This window comes from Mixophyes fleayi, chromosome 5 (assembly GCF_038048845.1).
Source record: "Mixophyes fleayi isolate aMixFle1 chromosome 5, aMixFle1.hap1, whole genome shotgun sequence".
Classification (NCBI taxonomy): Eukaryota; Metazoa; Chordata; class Amphibia; order Anura; family Limnodynastidae; genus Mixophyes; species Mixophyes fleayi.
This window is the reverse complement of record NC_134406.1, coordinates 224,192,898-224,214,709: the sequence shown is the minus strand read 5'-3', so window position 1 is coordinate 224,214,709 and position 21,812 is coordinate 224,192,898. Positions and strand designations below refer to the sequence as shown.

The window sequence follows — 21,812 nt, the reverse complement described above, 5'->3', positions numbered from 1 at the left end:
GCTGTTTGCTGGGAATGTGATCATCTCTTATTTCTTATTGTTTCCTCCAGCAAAGGGAATTCATTGACACCCTTCAAATTATCATGTGAGATTTATGGCATGTGGTAATCAAATGGACTGTAGAAAATACAATAGAACATATGGCAGGAAAAATCATGTGGGCATAATTATAATGACTTAAGTTCTATTCCGTTTTGATATTTCTAAAGTACACAGATTTAAAGCAGCCAGATGGCATAATTGGTTATGCAAAGTGATTCTTCCTATCAAGCTGCAGTTGTTTTACTCCAGTCTGAAAGTAAACAAGTGAAGATAAATATTTGCCGATTACCTGATCATAAGTTTGCTTTTTAAAAACACAAAAAAAAAAACAAATAGCATCTTAAAAGAAAGAACAATACTCTCCAAATACATGGCATGTATATTGAAGTGCTTGCAAGAATGGAATCAAAGCTCACAGGCAAAGGTGACGGAATTTGGGGAGGTGTCTGATGAGTTGCGGGCAATCATAGTAGTGACGCCAAACCTGACCACACATGTTGCGATTTTGTCTGCAAATTTGGTAAATTTAAAACATTGTTTGTAAACAGAATGATTAAAATCTGGATTTAATTCAAACAAACTGTCACAAGACTAACAAGGTGAATTGTTGTTTGCTCTACCGCTTTCCCTTCTGATTCAGTCTTGCGGTGATAAAAAATAAGTTATATGGTTCCTGACACGAGATTGTATGAAGAGGGACATTATGTAGCACAGATATTTTATGATTAGTGTCCCTTTAGACTGCCACTAGAAGTTTAGGAGAGCAGAAAACTACTTTTAACCTTAAAGGGATACTAACTGCAAAAATTTTCTGTACATAGATTTGCCTAGCATAATGAAATGAATGTGATAGACATAGGTTTATTTTATCCCTCTGTACAGGCTATGAGCAAGCTTAGTCCGTTGTGTCTGCCATCTCTTTACCTGCTCTATGTCACATTTTCAGACATTTCTGGCCAAGCCCACAACGCAAATAAGATCACGACTTTCCCGAATGGTGTCACACATATGCTCCCAAATTATTGTATGGTGAGAGAATTATCACATCTCCATTAGGCTGACAGGAAAGCTCTGGAAGGGGATAAAGAGGCTATGGGGAAGAGAAATCAAATAATGGAACTATACCAAATGGTTAGTTCGGCAAGGAGACTTACAAGCACCATCATGGAAATTAGGTCCTATAACAAGAATATACAATAATCTCTTAATATTTATGTGGCGCGGTCAACCCAAGTGGACCTCACATGCACTTTACATGTCTTCCCTGGGAGCGGAGGGCTGCATTTCCCAGAATGCAGTGGAGATGAGGAGCTTGTGAAGGAGCAGTTAAAAATGGCAGATGGAATTCTGAGGGGGACTCAGGAAGGCAGACATCCTGAGGGAGTCCTCTGCAGCAAGACAACTGGAGAGCTGAACGGAGGTCTGAGTGATAGTGAGACCCCAGAGAGGGAGAGACGCAAGAGGAGAGAGGAAAAGGCGTTTCATTGAGAGAGCTTACAGGACACCTGAGCAGAGAGGAGCCATCTTGGATGCAGATACTGGAGAACAGTGGGGATAGGTAACTCATGTTGTCATATTATTGATTTGCTTGGACTGAGTATTGCGTTACTAGTCCGTTAGGAAACAGGTGGGGAGGCCTGAAGAATACTATATAATACCCTTTTATGTGACTGTGATATAATAACAAGGGTGAAGTGTAGGGACAGTTAGTTAGGGGACGGAGACTGAGTTTAAAACTGAGAAAAACTGCACCAAACCCTTTGGCATTATCTGCTATATGTAGGAAAGCCTATAATTGTGTGTTGAGGAGCCAGCTTGTATTAAAGTGACTGTATGCTTATGCCTAAGAAGAAGAGAGGGAGCAGCGGGTGTAAATTGTATACTGCATTCATGTTAAATTGTAGGAAAGACAGACAAGGGAGCATGTTTTATCAAATCACTTGAGATTGAGAAGAAGTGATCTGTTGAATGGCCTATTAACAAAGACTGCATGATTGTATACATTGGTCTAATACTAAATTGCACTTGTGTGATATGTGTTAGCAAAGTTAAAGTAAGTGTTAGAGTTTAGTGTATGTTATTAGTGATACTTATCCTGTTTAAAGAGATATATTTTTTTATATAAAGAATCTACAAAAGAAATTTAGGAGTCCGCGGCTCACTAATAAATGTGCCGCTGTGGTTTCTAAAGACTAATCTGGTGTAGTAATATATTATTTGGGTGTGCCTGTGGTCCAGAGTAGGGGGACGGAGGTTTCCTTGGTGTCCCTCTGGGGGGGCTACAACCAAGACACTACCCAACGAAGACCCTAAGGTACCCAGACCAAGGTGGGGGCACTGCGCGATACGGAATACAAGGTACAAAAATGAATTCGCAGACAGGACACACAAACTGATACATACACCATGGCTGGAAAAGTAGGTGTTACATTTACATTAGACAACTACAATAAGAAAAAAAAAAAAGGGATATCTATTTTTTTCACCAATACACCCTAGCTTCCAGTAATTCAGTGACAATCCCTTCTTAAAGGTCCCAAATGCTTGTGAAATCCAACAACACCCTAAAGTTTATTATGCCAGGTGTATTGACTGATTGGATATATCACCCCACTTTGCTGGTCATGTGATGCTTCCCCAGATTACATTACTATTAATTGTGACTAGGGCTGTATTTACCATATAGGCAGTTTCATACTCAGTACGGACTGTAGGATGTTAGTTGGGGGAAACCACAAAAAAAGCTTATACTCCAACAGTTACATACTGTAAGACAAATGTTAAATCTACATTATGACATCATTCAGAATTTTATAATTCCGTACCCATGAAATGAATTTTTACTGCACTATCTGCTTTTATAGGCATTTGCAGAGGATTTCGTTATAGAACAGTCATTAACGAAAGTATGGCAAAAAAAAAGGAGTAAATGTTCTCTGGGACAAACCATGTTACAATTCAAGGGGTGCAAATTAGTTTATTATTTTGCACATAAGTTAAATACTGCTTGTTTTTTCATCTAGCACACAAATACTTGATAGCTTTATTTTTACACTGAAATTGAAAGTTAATCTAGAACATGTCTTACCCCAACTATAAATCTGTCCCCACATTTTTAATTTACCTCCCCCTCCAATGCAACATGGTTTTGTCCAACTGCAGAATTACTCATTCTTTATGCTTTGCTCTCCTTAGTGACTCAGGCCCATACTGTTCAGCACTGGAATATAGTTACATGTTGAAGGATATACCTTGTCATTATGAATAACTCAGTTGATGCTTTTAAGGGAATATGATCAGGATAGAAATCGCAGAGACTTATGAATCGAACAACCCTTCAGGAATACAGCACAAAGCTGACTTTCCTCCTATTTTTTAGTAAAGGAAGGACTTAACCTGCTTAGGCAGTCAATGTGAAAGCAAAAATATAAAGTATGACTGTACAATGTTATTATCCCTGTGCTAGCTCTCCAATCCTTCATGGCAATACGGCTGCTATTGTTCTGTAATCCAGGCTGCGAGTAGACATAGCTTTCATAAGCAATAAAAAAGAGCAGCACATACTTTCTGTGCCAGCTGTATTTGTCAGAGGGTCGGCAAAGACAAAATATGACATATTGTAAGAGATTAAACCTCCAGCGAGAATTATGTCCTCTTGCTAGCATTAGCATTGCCAACAAAAGACAAAGCTACAGAATAGCAAATCATTTTCAAAGCAGATAAGTTACATGTAAAAATATGTTTCTTCGAGTAGAGCTAGTATAAAATATTTTTCCTGTTTTCTATTACATGATGGAACGGATTTCGCGTTATTAGGGTTGTCGGAACAGCTCATTTCACTCTTAAAAACATCATAACTGTACCAATATTGTGTCTAAGCGGTAAATTTATCAAGCTGCGGGTTTGAATAAGTGGAGATGTTGCCTATAGCAACCATTCAGATTTTAGCTGTCATTTTGTAGAATGTGTATACACGAAAAATAGAGAAAGGAGTTGCATCCAAGCTCGTCTACGTCTTTCTGACGCGTTTCTACACCCCTTTGATAGGCGGTTTCATCAAATACCTCTGATGAAACTGTCTACCAAAGGGGCGGACTAACGCGCCAGGAAGACGTACACGAGCTTGGATGCACCTTCTTTCTCTATTTTTCGTGTATACACATTTTTTACTGGCATCTACAGAGATTGGAATTTAGGAATCTTGGCACAGGGGTAAATCAGCTATCCCTTTCCATAGTAGTCTTATTGGAGGACTTGTCAAAAGGAGACCAGAAATTAATACCAGTCCCTGTAAGGTATACCAATTATTCAGCTGTTGATTAGGAGACTTTCTTTCTGCACTGAAGAGTGCTAGAGCTCCATATATAAACTGTGAAATTATCAACTGTGATTTTGGATGCTATATACCTGGGACACATTGCTGGACATTCCGCTTTTAAGTTACAAGGAAATGTGTATTCATAGCTGACCATTGGTGCCTATAAGAAATTTCATGCAATATGTGGTGCTATTTTACCAGCTCGTTGACCATGATTATTGATTGATATATTTATTTTATATTCCTTCTTTTTTAATTAAACAAGCTAACTTTTAGTCACACTAGCGCTACCACTTGTATGTTTTATTTTGTAGAATGTACTAAATAAATGATAACTAGAATCTGATTGATTGCTATAGGCAACATCTCCACTTCTTCAAACCCACAGCTTGATAAATTTACCCCTAAAGCCAAATTCATACAAAAAACTATACCCAATAAGTATCGTAAGCCTTTAAATCATTTTTAAATTAACAGGCAAATTCTATAGCCAGCACCTGACAGCCGGGGCTCATTCTCACTATAACAAGCAGAGGCGGAACTAGCAAGATGTGGGCCTCTGTACAGGTAGGTGTGGAGGAGGGAACCGGTGCCCTTGACCTTCTGCATCTGCCGTGCAGCAGGCCCCATTATCTCCATGAACTGCACATGCTGCACACCATTAGTCTGGAGATCTCAGTCACAGAGAAAACCTGCCCCAGGACGCTTAGTACAGGGTTGGTGCCTCTAAACCAGGGTAAGCAGGCTACAGGTAAAATGAATATCCCCTGCCTAGAGGTTTATAATGGACTGGCTAATGAGAGTACTCACATAATACTTAAAATGTAAAGTAAAAATCACACACACCCTTTAAAAAAAATACAATTTAATTGAACAAAATACAAACCACTTCCTCATTTTAAAATCTTTAAAAAAAAAAAGTATTTTTTCCACCATTGCTTTTCACTTCTCCATCCAATATAGGAATATAAAAAGGACATCTAAAAATATGTTTAAAAACCTCAGTAAAAATGACCGCTTCTCCATGCACACACTTGTAGCAACCTGAGCCAAGTAAATATAGCTGGGAGTCTTAGACTTCCTTTATTTCACCAACCTTACCCGTTCCAGCTCCCATTCAGGGTGATGCCCGGTTCCATCATGCCCTACTCTGATCTTGTATATTTTCCCTATATTTGATATTCCTATCTGCAAAGACATAAACATGTACATTATTTGTTAGTTGTACTCCTATTTCATTAACATATTAAGACATTGTAAAACCCTTCAACCGAGGTAGCATTTTAATGTAACGTTTTGGTAGTATTTGTATACATACAGAAACATTTTATTGAACCAAATGTATGTCTCTACTGACGCTTCTTAAGACTGTTTTTACTATACAGACGATGTCACATACATGGTCTAAAAATCCAACACACCATGTACTAGGCAGTGGCGGAACTACCATTGGTGCAGCAGGTGCAGTGCCCATGGAGATAATGGGGCCCGCTGCACGGGGAGCTAACAAGCAGTGGGCCCCATTCCTTACTCCCCGCTTTCCTGTACCAGGCCCGCAGCTCGCTAGTTCCGCCTCTGGTACTAGGTATGAGGGAGCTACACATGCTTAGGCTTCCGGGTGGTGCTGGGCTTAGCAGCAGTTAAATGTCTTGATAGTTTCAGCTGAAGATACATTTCTCTTCTTGGAATTCAATGCTTCAAATTCAGAAATTCTCCCAAAGTCAGAAAGTTCCGCATTAATATAACTCTTCACAGAAATAATTGCCTTCTGGATCATCCTGGTGGCCTTTGGCAAGCTTGAGAAAAGCAGTTATTGTCTTTTTGGATGACGATTTCCTTATTGTTATTCTGTCATGCACACAACTGTTATTGAGTGTTTTCAATTTAGTGGACTAATAAACATTTCCATTGAACAATGCAAAAATTATCTACATTTCGTTAGCTATTGTTTAGTGGCTGTTTGTGACATTCTTAAGTATTATAATTCTTGCTCTTTGAGGGACTTTTACTGGATGACTATTCCTAGAAAAGTAATTGTGGCATTCCATTTTCCTTATTTGTATACTGCCAACCTAACCATGTCCTAGCCACCAATGTCCAGAAAGTTTTAAGCAATGGTTTTATAAACAATTGTAGCACCCTGAAAACCCTTTTTTCTGAAGTCCTTAAATCTTTTCCGACAGATTCGAGTCACTTCAATTAAGGTGTATTAATAGACGAAAACTTTGTGTTGTTTTTTATTTATATTTTTATAGTAAAGGACTGTTTATTTCTCCTATGTGTCATGTCCTGGAATCTCAATCCTGCTGGCCTTATCCTTTTCTGTAACTATGATGAACATGGCACTTATCCTTCCCTGTAGCCATTATGGATAAGTACAGTTTCCTTCCCTGTAGCTATGAATGACTAAACAATTGCATTTCCGAAAAGCATCCCTTAAATATACCACTTCTTGTACCAATCGTGCTTATTTAAATTTCATGGATGTACCAGAAGGCTCTGCATACAAAGGACGGCATCTTGGTCTCCATAAACTGGTGAAAATGAACAGTGATGGTACACTATGCCCAGCTGTTATAAAGTACCATAGTGTGTACTTGGAATTACCTCTTTTTACTGGCCATGGTAATAAATTAATGGAATATAATGTACTGTATCTATGTTTCTGGTTTTCTTTGGCTTTATCTCTAGTGAGAAGTCAATAGTCAACTGATTATGTTTTAGATGTTTAATTTCCAATCTGGAAAACATTAGTGCTTTTTGTAGTCTATTAAATAACCTTTTTATTTATACGTTGTGGTTCTTACTTCTGCAATGGGCCACTTAAATTACCTTTCTGGAATGCAATGTATGAATTAATGAATTCAATTGTTTTATTATCATCATATTTAGTAAATGTTCTACACAGTTGGATAGGAGAATAATAATTAGTTTTGTTCAAGAGGGATCCTTATGGGTATTGCATACATGATGGGCGGAACTTGCTTTTTTAACCAAAAATATTATAAATTTTCTCTAAGCAAGTTCTCAATTAAGATACTATTTGTCACCCTTTGAAGTATTTGCATTTTTATTTACATATAAATATTGTAGCATTGTGTTCAGTGTAATTACCTCAAAATCATCTTCCTGTCTAGGTTGAAAGAGATGATCTTTGTTGCCAGCTCCAAGGATGATAGGACCCGTGGCCCCTTTGTTTCCATATACCCACAGGGTGACATCAGCTGACGGTCCAGCACTGCCGGTCAGGATGGACACTTTCCATTCATCTGAAGAATGAGTAGGATTTCCATAGCTACTGAGCTTTCTACCATCTACAATAGTAAAGTTACCATTGATTAACAAGCATACATAGCTTAGGTGTTATATAAATACTATATAGTATAGATGAGTAAAATATTCAAACCTGTTCCATGAAATATTTACCTTGTTAATATAATTTGACAGCAAACTGTTGCTTATTTCGTCATCAGTATCTGACAAGTGTTCCCAATCCTACCCATATCCACACTGCACTGCAGAATGAACTGGTCAAAGTTCCATCTTCATTCATTACACAGCGTGCAAATTTAGAAACACACTTGAAAATTGTTTTGCTGGAACTTTACACCTTATTATCGATTCAATTCACATGAAATGTTGCAGCAATTTCATCTCAGCCATATAGTTACATATTCACATAATTAAGGTTAAAAATAGAGATGCTCACTGACCCCCGTTAACTGGTTTTGGTTTTGGATCTGGATTAGCTTCGTGTTTTGGTTTTGGATATTTTAGATAAAATCCTAATATATGCTAAAATCACATAATTTTGCTCTTTTTTTGTTCCTACATTATTATTAACCTCAATAACACTAAGTTCAAGTCATTTGCAGTCAATTTTGACAACCTCACATATCACAATATTATTTTCCTACACTTTCGGACAAATACTGCAGCTACCTGGCTGGATGGTAAGCGACAGAGCAATGACACACACACACACTGCAGTTCATAGCACATCTAGGACACTTTGGCACACTGCAGTGGGGGTTCACCCTCTCACCCACCGTTATGTTGGATCTTAAAAAGGAATCCAAAAATCGTGGGATCCGACGACATCAAAAACGGCATTTTGCCTCGTTTTTAAATCCGAAAAAGTGCGAAGGTACCGAGCCCGGCTCGGTACTTGGATCTGCTAAGTTCGGGTGTATTCGGTTCTCAGGAAACCGAGCCTGAGCATCTCTAGTTAAAAATAGACTTATGCTTACCAAGTTCAGCTGTATCTCCTTGAGAAACCCCAGTTGATCCAGATGGCAGCAAACTAACTCAATAAAGCAGAATTCAGATTGTCTTAGGGGAAGAATCCCTTCTAGGCTCTTTACTGGCAATTGGACGATGTTGGTGTATTGTTGGATCAACAATATACCAACATATGTGCTTTTAATTGCCAGGAATTCTGTTTTGCTAAGACAATGTCCAATCCTTTCTTGAATTTATTTAAAGTGTCTGCCAACACCAGTTCTTGTGGGAGTATGTTCCACGGTTTTATTGCTTTTATTTATATCATACTTAATCATACTTAATAATCTCTTCTCTAGTGTAAATAAATCTTGCTCTGACAGTTTTTCTCATAACTGAGATTCTGATAATTGAATCGTGAATTAAAGGGGTTCCCCAGGTCAATTAGCAGACACACTAGCATTGTACAGTGTGTGCACACTGCTTGCTCACTGGATAGGCAAGAAAGACATGAAGCCAGTTACCATTGGGAAAGGCAATATAAACCCGTCAAGGGAGGGAAATATATTAATTTGATTGAAGAACCCCTTTAACAAAGTACAACAAAATCTGTATGCAGTCTATATTATACTGTTCGTTATTTCTCTCCAGAAATGTTTAAGTTCTGTGTATTATTTTATTTCCTCGCTTGTATGATATTAGCAGTTAGCAGCTTAATGATATTGGTGTCATATGCAAATGAGGAAGCAGTAATGGTTTCATCAGGAACCCTAGTAATAATGAGTAGTGGCCCTGCCATTGTAGTTGTGCCATAAGAATGAAATTATGATTATCAAATATGTTACCTGTGTTTTACAGATGGACAAATTCTTAGCAGTTCACAATCTATGGTATATGTACTATCAGGAGGAACTGATTGAAGGGTAATTTAGAATGTTAAATGTTACACAATAGATGACTGCTTTAGTAAAGAATAAAATATATACACAAATTAGGTGATGGCAATCTCTAGAGTTAATTCTTTGACAAAAGATATTCGACATGCCATGGTATAGACATTGCACTCATCCTAAAGCCTCACATGCCAAGTAAAAAGCAAATATTACAAACAAAACACACATCCAATGTTGTATATTCCAATTCAAACACTACACAAACACAACCATAACACTCTTTTTCAGGCCCCATCTACTATCTCTCTCCCCCATAGTCACCTGTCTCTCCCCCCACTACCATCTCTCCTTACTTCCTCTATACCTTCTGTGCGTCACTGCCATCTCTCTATGATCTGTTTCCATTGTCATTTCTCAGTATTTCCCCACTGCCATCTCCTTCACCTACTGCCATTTAACCCTATCTCCAATGCATCTCTCACTCTTCCCTGCTGGCATCTACCACTTTTGCATTGCCATATATTTATCTTTTATTTATAAAGCACTGACATATTGTGCAATTACCATCACTCTCTCCCCCAGCTGCAATCTCTCCTTTATTTTGTAATACTGTTCTCTCCCCCACTGATATCACACACTTCAGCTCTAATCTATATCCGCCTATTGCCGTGAGTAGCCGATAATTGTAGATTTATTTAACAGTGCCAACCTGACTACGGGATTACTACACTCATGGTTCACTTGTAATGGTGTTATTTTACTTTTTATCCAACCTATCCTTCCTATATATGGACTAATATTCTTTTTATTTTACCGTAAGTGCAGTGATCTATGTGGGGGTGTATACGGTGGTAGGCCATACTGCCATTTTTACAATTGCCTTCATTCTAAAACTAGCAAATTCTATTTACTTACATTTTCTATATGGCCACTTCCAAATTTCCATTCTGCCACTTCTAAATTTCCACTTTGACCACTGGGTAAGAGGCTACATTATTCCTTGGAAAATGTAAGTTTCAATTTGGAACAAAATAAGATGTTTTTTCTAGTGAGCCTCATATCTGGGTGTAGTCTACTATCACTGACAGTATTGCAGTCCTATACGGAACACTTTTAAAATGAGTCATCTAGTCAAAAAATATAAGGATATATTTAAAATATAACATGGTAATCATACAATATATATATATATATATATATATATATATATATAATATACAAAAAAATAAATAAAGACAAATATATATATATATATATATATATATATATATATATATATATATATATATATTTGTCTTTATTTATTTTTTTGCATGTAGAGATAACATGGGCACAGCTACACTGAGTTAGAAATGTGTATTTTCAGAATCAATTGCCTACAATGAATACAGCTCGTAATCTGGTCTCTTAATATAACAGCTATTATCAAGCACATTATTAAACATCAGAATGTTTTAGGCTCATTATGAAGTGATTAGAATGTAAGCACATCCATATTAATTGCAGAAATGAATTTACAACTTTAGCAAGGCATTTTTTTCATAAAATTCAATAGATCATAATTTATTATGGAACTGATTATTTGAAGTTGGATAGCAGTAAAATTAAATCTTTAGAGCATATTATTATTATTTTGATAGAACATTAGGCAAGGGTATGCATTCTATGTCTTTCTTCATAGTTGTGTGCATGTTATTCTGATTCTAATACTTGGTGGTACAGTGAAAGGGACATATTTATGATATATTTTGTATGTTTTTGTATATGGTGCATAACACAAAGTACTTTGAGATAGTTAACACCGAACATGTGTGGCACCGCAAATAATGATATCCTGCTGTGCAATACCATAATGTGTTGGTAAAGTAAAGTTAGCACACAGGGTATGTAATTACTATGTATTCAATCACAATGCCCAGCAAATACAGTTTTATGCCAGAAAAACAGCTTCATGCTCAAGTATACGGCCCCATGCTATGATAGCTAAACAGTAATATTCCCAACAACACGTAATATGCCAATAATCCCAACAATATCTAATGTAACAAGTGTTATGCACAAAATATAATATGACAAAAAACAAGCTGTATTGTGCCACAGTATATTAAATGGCAAACAAAGATGTACTATGTCAAGTAATATGCCCAGCAAGATGCCTTGTATATGCCCTAAAGGGTGCCCATGATGTACCCAGCTTAAGGTCTTCTTGGCCCAAGATAGATTGTCCCTTGGTAAAAATTTTGTGGCACTTACAACATGATAAACAGGTATGACCCCCACACACCCCATTCAAATAAGTTCAACATAGAGTCTTCTCTGGTGGCTAATATAAAGAGCAGAAAGCCCATCCTACTGGCTAGCATATAAAGAATACATACAATTTGGTGGCTAGCATAGACCATTCCCCCCAATCTGATGGCTATGTCATCACAGCATGTTAAATGTTACACAATAGATGACTGCTTAGTAAAGAACAAAATATATATACAAATCAGGTGATGGAAATCTCTAGAGCTAATCCTTTGACAAATGATATAGATACACCAATGTAAAGTGACAGTGAGAGGAGGTTCCACATGCTGTGGTATGGACATGGAATGCATCCTAAAGCCCCACATGCCAATCAAAATACATATATTACAAACAAAACACACATCCAATAACACATATTCCAATACAAACACACTTCACCTATACAAACTACCATATCACTCCATTTCAGGCCCCATCTACTATCTCTGTCCTCCAAAGACACCTGTCTCTCTCCATCCAGGTAGTGAGACACCTGTCTCACTACAATCTCTCTTGGTGGTTAGTATATACAGTTAGGTCTCTATATATTTGGACACTGACTCAATTTTTGTTATTCTAGCTGTTAACCTAATTATATACAAGTTAAAGTCATATAGTGGATGTAAAGTGTAGACTATCAGCTTTAATTTGAGGGTATTTACATCCAAATTTGAGGAAGGGTTTAGGATTTACTATTATATTAAGAGACCAAAAGTAATTGGATAACTGACTCAAAAGCTGTTTCATAAACAGGTGTGGACTATTCCTTCATTATTCTTTATCAGTTAAGCAGGAAAATAGTCTGGAGTTGATTCCAAGTGTGGCATTTGCATTTGGAAGCTGCTGCGAACCCACAAAATGTGTTCAAAAGACCTCTCAATGGAAGTGAAACAGGCCATCCTTAGGCTGCAAAAACAAAAAATCCATCAGAGTTATAGTGGGAACCTTAGGAGTGGCCAAATCAACAGTTTGGAACATTCTGAGAAAAAAAGAATGCGCTGGTGAGTTTGGTAACACAGAAAGCGCTGGACATCCATGGAAGACAACAGTGGTGGATGATCCCAGGATTGTTTCCATGGTAAAGAAAAACCCCTTCACAACATCCAACCAAGTGAAGACCACTCTCCAGGAGGTAGGCATACCATTATCAAAGTCTTCCATAAAGAAAAGACTTCACAAGACCAAATACAGAGGGTTCACCACAAGGTGCAAATCATTCACAAGCATCAAGAATAGAAAGGCCAGATTAGAACATCAACACACATCTAAATAAGCTAGCGTAGCTCTTCTTTGGAAAGATGAAACTAAGATCAACCTGTACAAGAACGGTGGTAAGAAAATATTGTGGAGAAGGTTTGGAATGGCTCATGATATAAAGCATACCACTTCATATGTACAACTCGGTGAAGGCAGTGTTATGGCATGGGTATTCATGGCCTCCACTGGCACTGGGTCACTAGTGTTTATTGATGATGTGACAGAAGACAGAAGCAGACGGATGAATTCTGAAATATATAGGGATATACGGTCTGCTCAGATGCAGTCAAATTCTGCAAAGTTGATTGGACGGCACTTCACAGTACAGATGGACAATGACCCAAAACATACTGTGAAAGCAACCCAGGAGTTTCCTAAGGCAAATAAATGAAATATATTCAATTGCTGAGTCAGTCACCTGATCTCAACCTGCTTGAGCATGCATTTCACTTGCTGCAGACAAAACTGAAGGCAGGAGGACCCACGAACAAACAACAACTGAAGACAGCTGCAGTAAAGGCTTGACAAAGCATGACACAGGTGGAAACCCAACAGTTGGTGATGTCCATGGTTTCCAGACTTCACCCAGTCATTGCCAGCAAAGAATTTGCGACAAATTGTTAAAAATGAACATTTTCTTTATGATTATGTTTAAATTTCCAATTACAGTTGAGCCCCTGACAATAGGGGACTGTGTATAAAAATGGTTGTTGTAATTTCTAAACGTTTCATACAATATTTTTGTTCAACCCCTTGAATTAAAGCTGCACTTCAATTGCATGTCCATTGTTCAATTTCAATACCATTGTAGGGGTGTAGAGAGCAAAAATTATGAAAATTGTGTGACTGTCCAAGTATTTCCTGATATAGATGTATAGAATACGTCCAATCTGGTGGCTAACATAGAACATACCCATGTCCTCACAGGTCAAGGCTATGGTTATGTCATGGAAGGTAAGACTATGGCAAAGAGGCTACAGGTAGGTAAGCAGCAAGCAGAACATTGGTCACACATTGAAGAGGTCAATAAAACAATAAATTCATACGTTCACAGGACCATTGGAGTAAGGGATTAATTCACAATAGTTTGGCAAACATGTCTGCAATAGGACATCTTTTAAAGAATCAAAAAACATGAAAGAAGGTGGCAAATTAGTTTTTTTCAAAAAGGGTAAATCCACATTGGCAAAGTCCATACAACGGTGACACTGATGGTCAGGATACAAAAGTTCTGGCTGTGGAATGTACTTCTGCAATTACTGGGTCCTGTCAGAATAGTGTGCAGAAGATCTCCCCCAGTATGGTGACTAGCCAAAACCTGTTGGCTAGTGTAGAGCAAAACTTCCAATACGGTAGCTAGCTTTGAGCAAACACCTTAAACTGTACATAAGGCGGCCCATTTTGTTGACTACAACCCTCAATCTGGTGGCTAGTGTAGACCAGGCCTCCATGTCACTATGTATTCACACTTCCCTGCTTTTCCGCTTACTCAGAGAGGGACCCACTAGCAGCTATATGCTAAATGTTACTGGCAGCTGCAGGATTCTAGCTTCCCAAGCAATGGACAACTTGCAAAGCTCTCAATGTGGCCTGTATCCAACTGAATGTATTTGTGGATCCTTGTCACAAAAAGTGACACAGGGGCTTCTATTTTTTTATTTTTTTTCAATGTTCTTTCTTTTTCTTTTTGCATTTCTTGGTATTGCCTAACTTTTTTTTTTCCTCCCAAAATGTTAATAGATACAGCCCAGTAAGCTGGTGGGGTACATAATTATTAATTTCACTCATAATTTTTAGGGCAATATCAACTCTACTTTAAGAACAAATCAGTTAATAACAGTTCATTTATTGTTACAGATCAGATATCTTGATGCCAATGTACCACTTAACTAAAAATTATAATTTTTCCACCTTCATGCAAATGCTACTTTCCATACAAAATGTATATAAAGTAAACCATAAGCAAAGCAGATAAGTGCAGCAAGAAAACAGCATGTGATTGTCTTGCCACACTAATGATTTTCTTTACTCTTTGTCTTTCTACATGGATTCACGCACATCCTCCTGACCCATTTCACTTGGAAGATTTGTCAATTACCAAAATTAGCACCGACTTTCTGAATCAAGTCATCTGAGTTTATTTGATTAACTGATATAAAACAAGCTCTTCATGGCAATTAATTAACTATGTGCAGATTAATTCAGTCTAATACTAAGTTATAGGTTCAGTAGGGGGGTGAGGTTGTCATCTCTCTTAATTATGTTTCATAGATCCATTGCATAGAAATGCTTGCATGCTGGATTCCTTTACTACTCTCTTATCACATGCCAAACACAAACTGACAAATTTACATTGAGCTGGGGAGAACATGGTAAAAATCTGTGGTTATTTGACTCATTGTGGGGTAGATTTATCAAACCTTCCAAAAAGGAAAAGTGGAGGCGTTGCCCATAGCAACCATTGAACTTCTAGCTATCATTTATCTAGTGCATTCTAGGAAATGATAGCTAGAATCTGATTGGTTGTTACGATCAACACCTGATATTGTGCAGGATGGCACTGATTCAACAACTCACTTTTGCTTGAGGGTGGCCTGGGTTGGGCTACTGATGGGCTCCGAGCCACGAGCCCCTCTGCTTCAGTAATCACTTCATGGTTCAGGATGTCTTCCTTTTTCTGGCTGAGTGTTGCAGATGTTCCCATAGGCTTTTCTCTTCCAACTAAAATGAAAAAGAAAAACTTACTGAATGTGTTTGGCTGTGCTGCACAGGCTGCTCCAAATGTACCCTGCACAAAACTGTATATATACAGGATATATATTGTAACAAAGAGAAGAATAAGCTATTTGTCTGACAGTCTGCAAGTAATATATACGGTTCTGAGACATATGTTACAAAGTAGAAGTAAGAAATGGGATTTAACTTGCATGCTTTGAGTTGTCTAACACAGCAACAGCAGAAAGCTGACAAGGTGTCTGCAATCAAGAGAGGTTACAGAACATCTACTGGGAACTCCTTTTTGAAGGCAAAGTGGGAGTGTCGCTTGTCCCTCAAGCCAAGACTGTAGGAGGAGTCTCAACTATAAAAGACTGAACTGGGCATATGTGCATTGTACCTGATGCCAGCTTGTGGCTGGTGTCCAGTTAGGGAACAATAAGTGGTAGATTGCCTGGTGTTGCTGTTATTGTGATACCAACAATAAAGCACCGTTTGATTTGCAACAAGAAGTGGTCTGTGTGACTGAGGTCTGCAGGGTGTCCGTGTCACAAGTAGGTGCTCTTGCTACAAGATATATATATATATATATAATTTTACACTATACTCTTATGTCTCTGTTTTACCTATATTATAATAGATGCAGTTCTTTGTGTTTCTCATAATTACTAGTATTTGCACACATACTGCACAATCATTTATGCCTGTTCCATTACCTGGAGAAAGAAACCAAAAAGCCAAGTTGTCACACACCAGGCTCTCAGGTTCTGTCACTTACATCTTCTCTGCCTTTCCAAGTTGTCCCTGTGGTCCTCAGGCTCAGCTGGTTTCAGACCTCTCTGTAAGATGCTGTCCAGTCTGTCTCCTCTACAGAGATCCATCCAGAATCAGAGTATGGGCATGGCCATCTTGGATTCTGTTGCATGATCCCTCTCAGCCAATCAGGTGATAACAGCCTCCATTTCAGATTCCCTCCAAAACCAGTCCATGGGAGCTGCCATCTTGGATATAGTAACCCGATTCATCTGAGCACCTCAGAGTGCTGCTTCTGCCCAGCAGATTGCAGTCTCCAATCAGGAATCAACAACAACAACTATAAAAGGACTTCCTGGAGCCCTTACCTATTGCCAACGTTGTATTTCAGACGCCAACCTGGTTTCCAGCAGTTTGCAGTCTTGCTATCTATCCAGCTCTGACAGTGCAGTCTGCATTCTGGATCCAGTCTGTTTCCAGCAATCTGGTTTCATCCACTCTGGTTCCATTCCGTTCACAGCATTCTGGCTCTATTCCAGTTACAGCATTCCAGTTATAGTCCGGTCCAGTATTCCGGTTACAGTCTGGTCCAGCAATCCAGTTCCTGTTTGCTCTCCCCTGCTAGTGTAATCACCATCTGCACCAGTACATTCAATACATGCATAGGAATATTATCAGGCCACCCAGCTTTGTCCACGTAGTCATCAGTCCAGCTCCAGAGACACAACCCAGTCTGGGTACAGACAGGTGTGACACAAGTACACTATTGCTACATCCTTAACAGGGCAACTAGTACATCTTCTACTGCCTGAAATAGTGTCCCAGACTCCCATACATAGTTGAGCCCAGTTCAGCAGAAAGAATAGGTCATACACAGTACCTAATGACCTTCAGCACCCAAAGAGCACAAATTCAGTGTTAACTGCCAGTTCTGGTGCATGGAAACACCCTACTATAGTGGAAAGCAGCAACGGGCTGGTCAGTGCGGGGCTTGTGTCTCTATGAAGTGGCCTCTCAGTTACTACCATCCCTGCTCTGAGTAGTGCTGGGGCTCTTCCCAAATCCCCTGGCCTATGGAAATTTTTCTGGGTTCTACTCCGTTTGGATTAGAAAGGATCACACATGATTTAGTGTACATCTCTAACTTTATATTGTACAGTAATGTCTATATTTTACCTATATTAATGTAAAGGATTTATTTCATTTTCAAATATTTGTTTTACATTTATTTTTCATAATTACTGGTGTGCACACATACAGTAATGCACATTATTTATTTACAGTATAAAGCCCCTCTACAGTAATTTATCTCCCATTTCTGGATGTCAATAAACAGTCAAATCCACTGTTTACTATAAAGAGGTGGACTCAGGGTCACACTATGAAGCAGTGGTCGAAGTGGACATTTAGAAGTGACTGTATGAAAAATGTATTGTGGATGGAATTTGATAGTTTTAGAATGAAGGTAGTAGGAGAAGTGGTGATATGGCATACCACCATATACACTCCCACTTCCACCACTTGTATAAAGTAAAATTGAATTGAGGACTGGGTGGAGAGTATGATGGAGAAATATTTGTAGTAAGGAAGTCAGATTAATCAAGAAAGGGAGATTTATAGATCTGTAATACAGACCTTTAGAGAGCAGGAAGCTAGTATTTTTTTTTCAGAAGAGAGTATGTAATTTTGGAAGAAGGCTAATGCAGAAGTGAGCATGCTGTAGAAATAGCCTAGATTAGGCTGTGCATATAATTATGGACAATGGGGTAGTCAGAAGGATGAAATATAAAGTAAAACAGAGTGATCATAAGGAACATACTGTAGTAATTGTACAGTCATGGCCAAAAACTTTTGAGGAATGACACAAGTATTGGTTTTCACAAAGTTTGCTGCTTCAGTTATTGCTATGGTATACTGAGGTAAAATTACAAGCATTTCATAAGTGTCAAAGGCTTTTATTGACAATTACATTAAGTTTATGCAAAGAGTCAATATTTGCAGTGTTGACCCTTCTTTTTGAAGACCTCTGCAAATCGCCCTGGCATACTGTCAATCAACTTCTGGGCCACATACTGAGTAATGGCCACCAATTCTTGCCTAATCAATGCTTGGAGTTTGTCAGAATTTGTGGGTTTTTGATTGTCCACCCGCCTATTGAGGATTGACCACAAGTTCTCAATGGGATTAATGTCTGGGGAGTTTCCTGGCCATGGACCCAAAGGTATCGATGTTTTGATCCCCGAGCCACTTATTTATCACTTTTGCCTTATGGCAAGGTGCTCAATCATGCTGGAAAAGGCATTGTTCATCACCAAACTGTTCTTGGATGGTTGGAATTTATGATACAAGCTATGACAACAGTTAGGGCTGGAATGATGGAGCTGGGTATTGGAGCTGTTTGATACTTTTCCTATGGGGCTAGTGGTTACTAGTTACTAACATGCTGGTGACACATGGACATTTTAGAACATGACTGATTTCCAGCTAGAAAACATAGCATACGGAAGTTCATGTAATGACACAATTTATGTTTCCTTGTCATTAGAATACAGATATTTTATCATAGCTAAAGTATTCTGAAGCACTGATGTCTGCCCGGGACATAGTGTTTCCCATAACATTCTGTTTGACATTAAGCACACTTCTAAACTGGCTGGAGAAACCACTTTATAAAACACGACAATACTGCTAAATTCAAGTGGTGGAAGGTACTCAACATACAGTACAAGATAATGAGTACAATAACAATATAAATAAAAAATGAAAGAAATTCATTTTCAAATAAATTGCAAAGTTTTACATAACAAAACTTTTATTTTGATTGTAATTTTCTTCCAAAGCACATAGGCTTTCTGTGGCTTTTTAAATGATTTTGCTTTAATTACCCAACATCTAGCCTATTATGTTGCCTATTATGTTCTCAGGTAATTACATGTTTTACTGTCATCTATTTTTATAGCCAGTCTAATAACACTGGCGTTGTTCTAAAGAAAGTATTTGTGCTGGATTTCATAAATTACTTATTAGAAATTTGAACAAAAAAACTCATATATGGGACTTATTAAAGAAAAATATCACAGGCAATCATAGAGCATTTTGTGCTGTACATCCCTTTGTTCGTCAGACTATTTGTTATTTGAAAGATTCTTCCACCCCTTTAAAATATGGAAAATGTAACATGAAACAAAAAAGCACTATCTGTGCAAACAATAAGCAATAAAACCCAAGTATACTTATATTAAACATACCACAATGTTTACAATAGTTAACACCTATAGATTGATCTCTGATTGGTCTCTGATAAAACCACAGATGTGGAGAAACACGTAATACAGGTGGTCACTCGTTGATGCAGGACTTCACTTTGCTACCCTGGCAGTTAATTGCAACTAGAGATGGGCGGGTCCGGTTCCCTGAGAACTGAACCCACCCGAACTTTGGATATCCGAGTACTGAGCCGAGCAGCTCGGTACTCTCCCGCCCGTTCCGAATCCAAATCGAGGCCGAACGTCATTGTGACGTCGTCGGATCTCGGGGCTCGGTTCTCACGATACTTCAACTTTATAAATACACGCCTCCACAGCAATCCATCGCCATTTGACAGAGGGAGAGAGCAGGGTGTAGTCACAGGCTGATTAGAGCAGGGACAGAGAATACAATATTGTTCTTGCAATTGCTCTAACCAAAATCGCTAGAGAAGAGAGGAGGATAGAGGTTTATTATTTTTTGTTAATATTTGGCACTCCCCAGTGCTTTTGGGGTGTCCCCCATAATTGTGCATAAATATTTCTGGCTGTCAAAAGTCATATCTGTCAGCATTATCTACCAAATAATTTTTAGCACTCCTCAGTGCTTTTGGGGTGTCCCCCATAATTGTGCATAAATATTTCTGGCTGTCAAAAGTCATATATGTCAGCAGTATCTACCAAATATTTTTTAGCACTCCTCAGTGCTTTTGGGGTGTCCCCCATAATTGTGCATAAATATTTCTGGCTGTCAAAAGTCATATCTGTCATCAGTATCTACCAAATAATTTTTAGCACTCCTCAGTGCTTTTGGGGTGTTCCCCCATATAATTGTGCATAAATATTTCTGGCTGTCAAAAGTCATATCTGTCAGCAGTATCTACCAAACAATTTTAGCACTCCTCAGTGCTTTTGGGGTGTTCCCCCATAATTGTGCATAAATATTTCTGGCTGTCAAAAGTCATATCTGTCAGCAGTATCTACCAAACAATTTTAGCACTCCTCAGTGCTTTTGGGGTGTTCCCCCATAATTGTGCATAAATATTTCTGGCTGTCAAAAGTCATATCTGTCAGCAGTATCTACCAAATAATTTTTAGCACTCCCCAGTGGTTTGCGCTCAGAATGGATTCAAAGCAGTCCACATATGATCAGAATGAGCAACCAGGTTCTGTCACCAGTCCTGATGTTAGTGTTCCCAGTACGTCATCTGGCCAAGGCGATGTCAAACAACAGAGTGTTTCCAAATTAGTGAAAAAAACAAAATCCCAAAATTTTTTTACTGTATTGAAGCGAAAAAGAAGTGTAACTGAGCAAAAGTTAAGTAAGGATAAAAAAAAAATTGCAAGCATGCCATTCTACACACGCAGTGGCAAAGAGAGAATGAGGCCTTCACCTTTGGCTATTAGTGGCAGATCCCAAAAAGTTACCCAGCCTACAATTGGTGCACAACTACTGTTACGCGTCAAAGCCGAGCTGCAAGATAACAGTGAGGCATTAGAGGAGAATGTTTGCTCTGATTCACAAATGACAACAATCCCTGTGGAGAGTCCATCCAACAGTGGGATGTCTAATCGTGAGCATTCTGCTGATGTGTGCCTTAATAGCCCGAGTGTAGCCGGTGATACACAAATTGAGGATGCCACTTTGGAATTAGAAGAGGACGAGGGGGAGATTTGTGTAGGCGACGAGGGTGCTAATGAGGATGTTGATGAGGTTGTTTGTGTAAGTCCTGCACCAGTGGCAGCAGTTCTGGCACGTGAAAAGAAAAAGGCCATTGTCATGCCTGGGCATAAAACAAAAAAATCCACTTCTTATGTGTGGAATTATTTCTACCCAAATCCAGACAACAATTGTATAGCCATTTGTAGTGTATGTCAAGCCACAGTCAGTCGAGGGAGGGACCTTAACCATCTTGGAACCTTGTCTATGTTACGGCATTTAACGAGAGTTCATGGCAAAGTGTTGGGAAAAGCTGAAAGTTCTTCCCAAAAAAATACAAGCACTCCGTCATCAGCTAAGACCTTCAGCTCACCGACATCCCGACGGCTACAAAATACACCCACCACACCATCCTC

The 21,812-nt window shown here is 38.5% G+C and overlaps 1 protein-coding gene across 1 annotated transcript in view; it reads right to left on the bottom strand.

Annotated features, from left to right (window-relative positions):
• Positions 1–21,812, bottom strand: part of RP1 (RP1 axonemal microtubule associated) — a 195,451-nt gene that overhangs the window by 63,850 nt on the left and 109,789 nt on the right. Inside the window, exons 17-19 of the mRNA XM_075214421.1 lie at positions 15,601–15,744; positions 7,475–7,674; positions 5,462–5,548 (exon numbers count right to left, since the gene is read on the bottom strand). Of these exons, the coding sequence (XP_075070522.1) occupies positions 5,462–5,548; positions 7,475–7,674; positions 15,601–15,744 (431 nt within the window). The remainder of the gene's footprint in view (positions 1–5,461; positions 5,549–7,474; positions 7,675–15,600; positions 15,745–21,812) is intronic.